General features: G+C 36.7%; 1 protein-coding gene across 1 annotated transcript in view; it reads right to left on the bottom strand.

The window, feature by feature from the left end:
* Positions 1–2,665: 2,665 nt before the first annotated feature.
* The window catches only part of EDARADD (EDAR associated via death domain), an 82,978-nt gene continuing 72,957 nt past the window's right edge, over positions 2,666–12,686 (bottom strand). The window contains 1 exon segment of the mRNA XM_072647550.1: positions 2,666–3,310. Within this exon segment, the coding sequence (XP_072503651.1) occupies positions 2,931–3,310 (380 nt within the window). The 3' untranslated portion in view covers positions 2,666–2,930.

The raw sequence follows: 12,686 nt of genomic DNA, 5'->3' as shown, positions 1-12,686 counted from the left end.
ACCTAATAATGTACTGCCAGTATTGTGGAAAAATGTACCACATAGACTCCTCTTATTTTCACTTGAAGCCCTGACAAGATAGCAGGGATTCAACCTCTTTACATCTGGTGGGTATTGGGGTCTGGGGCTCCCATAGCTCCTAATCTATAATATATAATAGGTGGCTCTAGCAAGGTTGGATTTAGGGAAGGCTGAGGGATGGCAATATGGGTTTTGGGATGTCAGTGGCTAAGAACCCAGGACAGGGATGGTAATGAGTATATTCATCTGCTACAGATCTGGCCTCTGGGACAAAGTGAGAACCTAGAAATGGGGTTGGCTAAATTGGAATCTAAGGCAGCATGGAGTCTACAGTAGTAAGGAAAAAGGGGAAGGCAATCTCCTGGGATAGTGGAGAGGGAAGGGAATTCCTATGCTCATGCAACAGAGATGGTCATTTTACAAAGGGGATGGAAGTATGTTCAAGGTGGTCTACATTTCTAAAAACCGAATACCTTAAAAAGGTTAAAGAAAAGCAATGAGAATCTAGCTTGTGAGTGAGATCCATATCTAGATCTCTGATATTCTTTATGTACCACTAAATAACCACTGCCCTTTTAGTTTCACATATTTACAAGGTCTAAATGAATACCAATTATAATTACATTTTCCTTTAATAAACTGTAGGAAGAAGTATGAGACAGCCATATTTATGTTAAACAGGCACCCAGAGGGGAACCTTCACTTAAATGTTCAGCATAATGCCTACTCCATTGTCAACATTCAATAAAAATTCAACAAATAGTTTATCGGTTCTATTTAACAACTTATTAATCATCTATTTTTAAAAATTACATTTCATTGAAAATTGTTTCCATCACATCTTACAGGAACTCTAACCAGAGAAGAAAGTGAGTTGTGAATAATTAAGAATGGGTCAGAAATTTTAGCAACTATCTCTTTTATTTTAAAGTTAAAGTTCATCTTGCCATGGTAGAGTTGATTAAATTAGCAACATTAGGCTCTAAATGAAAATTATCATAAGACATTGTTAGAAAGTGTTGGTGGCTTAGCAAACAGTTTTATTCTAAGTCACCTTTAAACTTTATTGATGTTGAGAGCCATTGTGCTTCAAGAAAAGCAAAGCAAAAAAGTGTTAGCCTCAGGACTTTGGTACCTAATTCTCACTCATGACACTTATTTTTCATATATGTATTAGGGATTTGGACAGAGCTGAATACCAGATATCAGACTAAAGTGCCCTAATGTATATTAAGCCCAGAACTAAATGTAAATATTTACACTTTTAAAAATGAACTAGTTTTTGTTTTTCTCAAGAAACCACATTACTGTTGCCTAATTAATCAGTTTTGATGAGGATAATTTGGTATACTGAGAAAAGCACTGGACTGAAAGTCAGAGCATTTAGGGTCTAATTTCTGCCTCTACTATTAATATACTCTGTGATTCTGGGCAAATGAGCTAACTTTTGGGGGCCTCAGTTTCCTCATTTATCAAATGAAGGGGTAGGAAGTAGCACGGATGGTGTAGTGGAAAGAGTCAAAGGAAATGGGCTTGATTTCCTACTGTGTTTGTGTTCTCCATGAGCAACACAGGCACTTATCTAAATCTGAAGTTCTTTGTCTAAAATAAGGGGGTTGGACTAGGTGATCTCTCAGGTTTCTTCTAGCTCTGAGACTGTGACTCCATGACTAGATGACACTCTTGGTTCTTTCTAGCTCTAATGTTCTATGATTCTGTGAGAGGTGATGCTATCTATTTCCACCAAGGGATAAAGAAAAGATGATACTTTGGGGAGCTGGGCAGTCTTTCTTAGCATCCATATGACCCAACGCAGCTTCTATATTGTTTTCTAAACCATCAAGCCAGAACACTGAAAAAGTCTCTCAGTTAAACTGTTAATTAACTTGTTTGAATTCCTGGATTCTCATTGCCACTAGTGGAGGTTTTTTATTTCCTAGCTAAGTGCTTTTATAGTGTTGCTGGGGCATGTTATAGCTGGTAAAGCAGATGCCAGAGATAACTATGTTTCAGTGAGAGGTCAGTAGATCCATATTGACCTCTTAATGGAGCCTTAAAACCTTTCACTAGCAAAACACACAGTCTCAGTCTCACATGGAAGATGCAAAAGTGAGTGTTATATTAATTTAAAATAATTCATAGCTAATATTAAAGCATTTTGAAGGTCACTCATGGAAAACTCTCCTTCTAGAGCGTAAATACCTAGAACTAAGATCTTGCTCTAAGGTTTTACTCTAACTTCTACTGTATTTACTTGTATTTTAAAAAAATTTCTTTCTTTGAAAAATGAACACATAATATCTATCTTTAGATCCCTGAAAGGGTACAATGGTATTCAGCGATAGCAGGTGGATATACCAACTGAAGGTAATCTCAAGATGATAGCAATACCCAGTAACTGGACATTATAGCACCTTACACTGGATGAGTGATAATGACATGAAAATAAAACAGCAATCATTTAGTGGTGTTTGGCCTCTAAGCAATGGACATCAAGGCCACTGATGGCAGATACTGTATGTGATTCCTTTGGGGTCATCAGCAGCTTTGGGCCCTGGAAATTGTTCTTATAGTCTGTATCATTAAAGTCAATGGATAGTTTGATTCTATGAAGGAACAAAAACATTTTGCTTATAGGGATTGGTTACCGTATAAGCTTGCCTACCGCTTTATTTTATCCTCCTAAAGTTCTGGATTCAAACATTAAATCAAAATACAGATGTGCAAACATACATACATAGAATAACAACAAAAAACAAACCAAAAACTGCTTAGGGGGATGCAAATGTCATCTTTTTTGAAGTAAACACTTTTTAAAAAAGAGTGACTAATGTCCTATCCTCCCCTCCATCCCAAGCTATAGTGGTTTTTAATGTCCAAAGAACCAATGGAATAAAGGAAGAAAGCTTTTAAAAGTGATTATGGTAGCCTCCATGCCTCCTTTTTGGCCATTCCTCTTCCACCCACCTCCGCAAGACTTTTTCCACATCAACTCTATGATAGAGCTTACAGAGCTCAATCAGTTGATCCACAGTTTTGTGACTATTCCGGAGCAGGAATTCCAAGGTAGGACTCTGTTGCTTCTGTTCCAGAAAACACAATTCATCATAGTGCATTCCCCATTTGCTTGCAAAATTTCTCCAGTTTTTTACTGTTGGGTGACATGGATCTAGCTTTATTCTGATCACATCTAGCAAGTCCTCATCGTTGAGTAAGTCACTGATGTTGGGGACCTGAACTGAGCATAAGGAACATGTGCAATTTTCTTGGCAAGTGTTGTTCTTTATATCTGTAGGGGAGAAATAGTAAGTTCCAGTAAGTCAACAAGAAAATCACAAATAGGTGGGTTTTTTGCTTCCTTTTTTGAAAAGATTTTCCTCATCTCACTCAGGCTGGAATGGCAGCAAGAGTTACTGATGGGCTTAGCCCCATATGGGTCAACCAGAGAACTTTGATCTGCTGCATTTCCACCCAGTAATGGTTTGTCCCTTCTTAGATAGCCTGGTGGCCCCCCACTCCTGAAGCTCACCATACTGGAATTGGACTTAGTTCTACAGGCTTAGCTCACTGCAGCTAAGAATTCCTGAGCTCAAGGATCCATTAGCTTTAGTCTGCCTCAACACGCCTGGCTACCTCTTCTAGCTTTAATCCCATTATCCTCTGAGTTGTCAGTAGCATTTGAATAAACATGACAGGAATGGTCAAGTAAAATAAGTATTTCTAGCATTTTTTTTGTACTAGATCTATGATTTCTCCAATGTGGGGGAACTCCAGGGAGGAACTTCCTCTAGAACTAGAAGGGACCATCATCCAGTTCAGCCCCCTCACTTTATAGAGAAAGAGAGATCTGGAGAAAGTAAAGGTCACACTGTCAGTATGTATCAGAAGGAGGATCTGAACCCAAATTTTCTCTATTCTAAGTCCAGCTGTCTATTTACCGCACTATGCTGCCACTGTTTTCTATGCATGCATGTAATGGAGATGTATATTATAAATAATGGATACATAAAGGAGATAGGTATGTATATCTCATGGGATATTATAGATACAAATATATGCACATATAATATATGCATACATATATGTATATACACACACAGAGCTATGTGTATATGTGTATGTATCTTCTTTTACATACACAAGAATTTGCATTCCTCTACAATGAGGTTGCCGAACTATACCTACCTGTTTTTGTATTGCCTGAACAGATTTTAATTTAAATAATACTTTACATATTTAAAAATGTAAGAACTACTCAGCTCTCAGGAAGTACAAAAGAAGGCAAATGGCCTTCTAGCCACAGTGGACCTCTGTTTTACATGAGGATCAGTAATGACGAAGGGCTTGCCCCTAGCTACAGTCCCCTTCCTTTTTAACAACTCAAGGATTGTACTCCCTTTCTTGACAGAAATGGACAATCCTCTATGACTCAACAGACAGATGGTCGTTGGGAGTTGCTATGGCCAAAAACCTTTACCCTCTGTGGCCTCTCTGGCAATGAGTTTCTTTACAGAAGAGTGGTTGGTTTGCTGCTAGGTCTGCATGTAAAGCCTTTTTCCTTAGTAGGATCTGCCTGTCAGATCTTGTATGCTGCTGGCACAGACTTCCAGGTTCAACAGTAACTTCCATGGCACAATTAGGCATCAGAGGAGGACTCTGGCAGAAGAATCCCTTTCCTAGTCCTTTTATAACTTTTTCAGAATAACTAGTAACATGCATTTGTGAGATAGTTGGCCTGAGTTAGGAATTCCCAAAAGGGTTTTCTCTGAACAAAGATAAATTGCCCATCTGTGTATCAAAGTTACCCTCATTAGCACCATGCTCTACCCCATCTGAACTAACCAGCCCAGGCATGCACATAGCCCCACTCCTCCCTGCCCCATCCCCCTTCCAATTTTAAAAGTCAAGCCTGACAGCTTTTAAATGCCAAACACAGTACTTTAGGGTGTAAATGATTGAAAAACCCTTAAACAGTTCTTTAAAAACATACACACAAACTTGAAAATCCACCCTGTACACATATTTGAAAATGAGTGATAATTGACAATGTCAAAATACTGATTTTTAAAAAAATTATGGCCAATTTATCATCCTTCTGTTTTGTCTTCACCCATGGGGCTCTCTTTGAAGCTGAGCCAAAACCTTAGCTATGTACATGAGATGAGAATCAAGCTGAAAAAAAAAAAGAAAAAAAGAAATCCAACAGCTGTAGATTCTTCTCCCAAGTTCTCATTATATAAAAGTACAATTCTTCTGCAGCTTGAATTTTCTGATCCAGTGCAAGACAGCATTCACATCTGAGGTGCTTTTTATGTTGAAGGTGAATTTAAGTATCTTACAGAGAAGATAAAGGAAAATGGAGCTGGTTGGCAATAGTGGTTGGCAAGCAATTCACACCACCTAACTTTAGGTGTCTCCACGTAACCAGGGCAAAGAAGCTAATTCTGCCACAGTGCCATGAAATGCCTACAAGATTCCAGTTGGGGCAGGTTAAAATTGTGATTGACTACAAAGGCATTATAAAGGCTCTTGTTGATTTGAGTAGTGGCCAAAAGGACCCTTAGTAGAATATCACATCTCATTCTGGCCATCTCTAGCTGAAAGAAATAGGTATCTCAGAGTGAATTTTATGATTCCTCCCTTAAGCCATGCTAGATCCTTACTAATGCTTCCCTTCTGTTCACAAAAGGACTTTGCCATCTTATGTACTGGCATGGTTAGGGCCTGGACCTATGATCCCATTGCAATAGGAAACTCCCTCTACCAATGAAGGTTAGCACCCTGTTGACCTGAGAGGTACTGAAAAGTTAGGGGATTTGCCCAGATTCACAGCTTGCATGGGTTGGTCTTCCTAGTTCTGAGTCCACCCTCCCCACCCTATTCACAATGCCACCCTATCTCTCATATCACGTGTTACTTTATATTACTGTTACCTGATAATATGTACTCCATTTGTAATATTTGTCATACTCTGATTAGACTGTAATCTCCCAAAGGATAGGGAACATGTTTGATATTTGTACCTCCTCCACCACTTTGTGAGGATGGGCATTTTCAGAACCATCAATGTTCTGGGAAGATTGGATATCTGGAAAAGTAATTCCAGTCTGAATAGTGCTTGGGTCCCTAGTGAAGGGTTTGTTAAGGGAGAATTGGTACATGGTACCGTGGCACTTAATACACATTTATTAATTAGAATGCACTAAAAGACTGGAAAAAAGAAACAAATTTGAGGAACAGCAATATCCAGTAGCTTAGGGAGTGAAATCTTTTAAATGAAATACGCAGAAAATCACCCTTATCTTCATGAAGGAGAGAAGAAGGAGACACAGATTTTGGCTGCGATGTAAGAGATTTAGGTTAGATATGACAGCACTTCCCAACAATGAGAGTTACTTAAGGTCAGAAAGAACTAGTAAGGGGGATTATCAAATTTATCTTAGAAGCCTTTAAATGTAGTGTTGATGTCCATCATGGCAAGATTATGTATAATGTTTTCTGAAGACAGGGTAGGAGTTTTAAATCATCTTTTCTGGCCATGTGCGTGTACGATTCTATGCTACCTTTGTTTTTATATTCAAGAAAAAGAAATAATCAAGGAAAAGAATAAGTTAGTAGAACTACTTTCAATCTTCAATTTGTAAGATAATTTTATTTCTTTAAATCCCGGGTGAGAGCCTGCATTAGTTTCAGTTTAAAAAAGTATGATGTGCCAAAAGAGTGATTGCCTTTGTGGGGTTTGTTTTGTTCTTTGTACTTCAATCACTAAATTGACAAACCAGTTAGTATATTGGAATTCATTTGAGCTGGCAACATCAGTGAATTTAAAGCAGCTCGTGAGACTCGTAGACTATAATTAGCCCCTCTGAGGGGTGTGGGAGGTGGAACATGTTTTATCTACCAGATACATTTTGTTCTGCCATATTTTAAAAACCTATCATGTAAAGTCACACATGAAAGGGTAGAGTGGGTAATGCCAAAAGGAAAAATAATGGAAGAAGGGGAGACCTGGAAATCACAAAATCCAAGTTAATCAACAATTTTAACAAATGTCAATATTGTTGGAAAATAATTTTTTAGACAAAAAATAACTTTGAAGCCATATGAAATTTTATTAGCATGTAGAAAAGGCATGCATTAATTGTTGATTATGATTTCTATCTTCTTTAAATGAGAGGACAGATTCATTATTATTGCTTAAAGAGATGTTGGAACCTAAAGGAACAATGATGATGAGAGAAAAAGGTGTTGGTGCTTAATAATACATAAACAGAAGTAATTTTGGAAAATAGCAGAAAATTCATGGAAGGGGCAGATTTAGATTCAAAGGGGTAGGTGCCCTTTGAATTTTTTTTAAAGTTGGTGTAAAAGGGATGAAGCTACTAATAATGTTCATAACTCAACTGGATTCTATAATAACAATTACCTAAATAGGGTCTTCTCCCCATTATCTAGATTTGCTTTTGCCTGGTGCCCTTCTATTTTGAACTTTGAAAGCAAGAATGAGTCCCACCATACATAATTAGTCAAGAAATTCATTAACCCTTATTAAGTACTGAAGATTAGATGGACATTTCTTATAATAAGCCAAAACTGAGAAGATTTGATACCTGTAAGAGATGCTAATTTGAATACTGCTGAGAATATAAGGAAGAACTAGAAAGAGAATACTGAGAATAGTATTGTGGCAATCTATGATGGGGCAGTAGGTAGCACAGTGAATAAAGTTCTGAGCCTGGAGTCTGGAAGATTCATCTTCCTGAGTTCAAATCTGGCCTCGGACACTTACTAGTTGTGTGACTCTGTTTGCCTCAGTTTCCTCATCTGTAAAGTCAGATGGAGAAGGAAATGGCAAGTCACTCCAGTATCTTTGTCAAAAAACCCCCAAGGGAGTAACAAAGTCATTGGACATGACTGAATTATGACCGAATAACAACAACAAATCTATCATAAGGAGAGAGATTTACAGAAAATCTCTAAACTGTGGTTGAGCAGTTTGCCAAAGGACAGTTAGGCAGGTAAACCATGAGGGCTATTACATGCTTACTTAGATGAGAGAGAAATGTCTTGCATTTTCTATATTTGGAAAGTCTGCCTATGCCATCTGTCTGTCTAAATCAAGCTCAAGTGGAGTCATTTGAATTGCTATGAGATTTTACATCAAGATGAAATTGTCTCCCAGGGGTAATATACATTCAAGCATGGTAGAGATCTTCATAAAATGAAAAACTGGTAATATAATGCATATACCTTGAGGAACAAGGTATTAAGTATTGGACTTAAGAGTTAATTAGATCTGACTTTGAATCCTATCTTAGATACCTACTAGCTGTATGGTCTTGGGAAAGTTATTTAACTTTTTGGGTCTCATTTTCCTCATATCTGAAATAAGGGAGTTGGACATGATGAACTCAAAGGTCCTTGACAGTTCCACATTTATGATCCTGACTTCCAAGCTTTTTCTTTCTTGGAAGTCAAGTAAACTACAGGGTGCTTAAACTAGCTTAAAACGGAACTAAGACTTTTGGGACACCCTGCATTATAGGGTTAGAAAGAAAGAGAAGACTGACAAATTTTAAATTTCAAAACCTGCTTCAGGTAAGGAAACATTTTGCCTGCTTTTATTTGTATCATCAAATAGCATCATATAGGTACTGCAGCATGGTACCTGACACATAGTAAACACTTAATAAGTTTTCTCTGTATGTGTCTCTCTCTGCCTCTGTTTCTCTGTCTCTGTCTCTCTCTTCCCTTTCTCCCCCTTTCAATCTCTTCCTCTCATTCTATTTTAGAAAACACACAATGAAAATCCATTTTCATAGGGTATAGCATTTTAAATGAAAGATACAATTTCATTTGTGATTTCACTGACATACGGAACTCCCAGGTGAGGAAATTCTTTCTACCAATGCAAATGGACACCTTCACTGAAGTTGAAAGTTTTAGAGAATTGTCTAGATTATTGAGAGGTTAAATAATTTGCCCAGAGTCACACAGTTAGTACGTGTCAGGGGTGATCCTTGATACCAGGTCATCCCGACTCTGAGGCCAGCTCTCTATCCCAGAACCACACTTCTGGGCAATGTATTATAGCATCACAGAGTAGATAGCATATAAATGTCATTTTTTATTTTAAAGCAGAAAGACAGGGGAAGAACAAAAAGGATGAAATAATAAAGTTGCCAGTGTCTGGTCAATATCACAAAAAGTTCTCTCCAGCAAATGTTGACTAGAAACTCTTCAGCTTATTTACATTATTTCTGTCTTTGCTTAATTCAATTATTAATGAGAACTCTAAGATAACAGGCACTTTCCTAGGTAGAATGGGGACTAGAAGGCCTTCTTAAGAGCATACTTCTATCAAAATGGCATGATTATTTGCTTCAGACAGGATGAATCATTTTTTATTATTTAGAATATTACTTTAAATAACATTTTGGAATTACAATGACTTAAGCTTTCATGACTGTACTTTTCAAATAAGAAAAAAATCTGAACTAACTATATGAGAGTGGAAGATATTTCCTAGTGCTCATGTAATTCAGAAAATTGCTGAATGCATTACTTCTACTTCAGTGGAAATTTACACCTTTATGAGGGATTCAGGCACCAAATATGCACGCAGTTAGAAGCAACTCGTAACACCCAACGTAAAATTAGATTGCATTTAGCTTTTTTTTTTTTTGGCTTGCAGATTGTAAAATACTGGTCAATTAACAGTTAATTGGGCATTTGAACAAGACTCAGAAATCACAAAGGTCATTATTAATTGTGCCTAGAAAATGGTTGCAATCAGGATGTTGGCAGTGGATCATAGATTAAGTTAATAGATCTACTTGCAGGTGAGATGCTCTTTTATCTTGTATGTTCTGGCTGCTAGAGACCTATTACCATATAGGTGTTTCCCAGAACTTTATGAAGGCACTGAAGCACAATTGTTAGATCTCAAATCACTCCTGGTGATGCTCCCCAGGTTAACTGAGGCTGGAGCTGAGACATCTGATAACTTTAAAAAAAAAAAGACGTGGTTAGCATTTAGCATTTTTATATTGGGGCCTTTGGAGACAGTCAGAGTCTATGGATGAGAAAATGATCCTTTAGCATACATTAAAAAAAGATGTAGTTAGCATTTTTATGTTTGCGAATTTTGAGATGTTAAAGTCTATGGATGAGAAAATGTTTCTTTATCATATATAAGTGACTTTAAATTCTAGAGGATTTGTAAAATAAAATGTATTTGTGTGTCAGAGTTGGGCTATTTTTTCATCATGGATGTGCAAGCACACAGCTTTTCTCTATGTGGTTTTCAATGTGGTTGGTACAAAAACTATTTAAATGCCACTTCATGGTTTTGACAAATTAACTGTCCAGTCATGGGTACATATACAACAGATGAAGTTACCACACTGAAAGCTGGAAGGTGATAAAGAATCATTCTTATTAATCTCAAACTAGCAACAGGAGGCCAGTTTGGTGTACTTATGGGAGGACATGGGGAAGAGAAAGACAGAACATGTCTGCAAACATGGATAGGCTGCAATCTGCATCACTGGAGGGAGTACCCATATTGGTGAGATACGAGATGATTCTTTTTTTATCCAGAAGAAACTGGCTTAGGGTGCTGGTGGGTTTTCTCCTCTATCCCAAAATCCTCTTATGAGATGGTATCAGCTTCGATGCTGTGGCCCCAATACCATAACCATTGCTAATGAGAGCTATTTTGACCAATTGTTTGAATTGTTCTGTGTCTCGTTTTACTTCTTGGAGGAGTGCTGTCTCATTCTCAGGAATGAGAAATGTTTGGAGAGAGACATGGAATAACGTAAATGAAGTAAACTGAGCTCTGCTGGAAGAAAACTACTAAATAAAAATATAAGGCATTAGTAGCTTAATAATACCCATCACTTCCATAACTATTTACGTTTAATAAGTTTCTTTTAAAATCACATAATAATTTTTCACCTCGTTATGGCGATATCTTATATTTTCAGGAAGGTCCCAACTATTACAATTAACTAGAACACCCAAGTAACTGACTCTTGTCCCTTTAAGCAACAAAATTAAAAACAATTAATTATCTTTGATAGAAATATTGCATTGTCTACATATGGAAGCAAGATTATTTATTTCTGTCCTTGTTTAATTCAATTATTAATGAAAACTCTAAGGTAACAGGTACTTTCCTAGGTAGAATGGGGACTGGAAGGCCTTCTTGAGAGCGTGTTTCTATCAAAATGGCATAATTATTTGCTTCAAACAGGATGAGTCATCTTTTATTATTTAGAATATTACTTTAAGTAACATTTTGGAATTACAATGACTTAAGCTTTCATGACTGTACTTTTCAAATAAAAAAAAATCTGAACTAGCTATACGAGAGTGAAAGATATTAAACTAAAGGACAAAATTAAAAGCTATTAATTATCTTTGATAGAAATATTTTAAAAGTGAATCACGTGTTTTAATACCTTTCAAAACAGAATATACTAAGCATACGTAAGAACATGGATAATCTATTTCCTTTACTAATCTTCAAAATGTTGAAGAGAGACTAGATGATTGCTAAGGTCCAAAACCCCAGGATGCCATGATAATTTGACCTTTTCTAAATAGCTTAGGATCAACATTGTGAATATTGATTTTTCTAATGGTACTATTTGCTCTTATATCACATAACCCAAAGTGACTGACTTTTCTAGGTTTTATGTCAGAATTTTAATTCTCATCTTTCTCCATCTCATAGTCAATCAGGCTTTCATTTTCAACTGTTATCATTACTATTGTCTAGTAATCTTAAAACCCCCTTCTTCCCCCTGTCTCTCAACTCCAATGAGCTGGTTCTAATCTGTTAAGGATTGTGAAAGATAGCACATATTTGCAGATCATTAAAAAAATACGCTAGAAAAAATCATAAGCTCTAGAGGTGGAAAGGATATGAGAGACTATATATTAACCTATTTTAGGTCCAATTAACCTATTTTTACAATTGAGGAAACCGAGACTTGGAGAAGTTAATTTATTTACACTCTCTCCCTTCTCAAATTATCTTTACTCATCTATGGATGTGTCACATCCCTCAGCAGAATATAAGATGCTTGAAGGCAGTGTTTTCTAAGTGGTCCAGTGAACAGAGCGTTGGACCTGGAATCAGAAAGACCTGAGTTTGAATCTTGCCTTAGATCCTTACTATGTGACCCCAAGCAAATAACTTAACCAGTATTTGACTCAGTTTCCTCATCTGTAAAATAGGAATAATAATAGCACCTACTCTTCAGGGTTGTTGTGAGGATGAAAGGAGATAACCCATGTAAAAGACTATTTTTGTATTATCATTCCTAGCTCTTTGAAGATGTCTTGCACATAAGTAGGTGCTTAATAAATGTTTGTTGAGTTAAATCAAATTACTCAAGTTCATATAGAGAGTAATTGGAGGTAGAGGTACAACCAGGATCTGAATCCAAGTCTTCTGATTCCTAGATTCAATGATTTTTCCACTAATATCACATTCCCTTTTAGAAGTGAATTTAAGATTGATTCTCTGAAAATTTATATGATACATCCACAAGGGCTTGCTGCACCATTCTCTTTTTTATTTTTCATTGTGATTTGTTTAGTAACTTTAAAGTGCAGTTTTAAATAAATTTTGGATTTGTCTATAAAAAAAA

The sequence above is a fragment of the Notamacropus eugenii genome, chromosome 2 (genome assembly GCF_028372415.1).
Source record: "Notamacropus eugenii isolate mMacEug1 chromosome 2, mMacEug1.pri_v2, whole genome shotgun sequence".
Lineage (NCBI taxonomy): Eukaryota > Metazoa > Chordata > Mammalia > Diprotodontia > Macropodidae > Notamacropus > Notamacropus eugenii.
The sequence above is the reverse complement of the archived record's forward strand: the minus strand, read 5'-3'. Positions and strand labels throughout refer to the sequence as shown.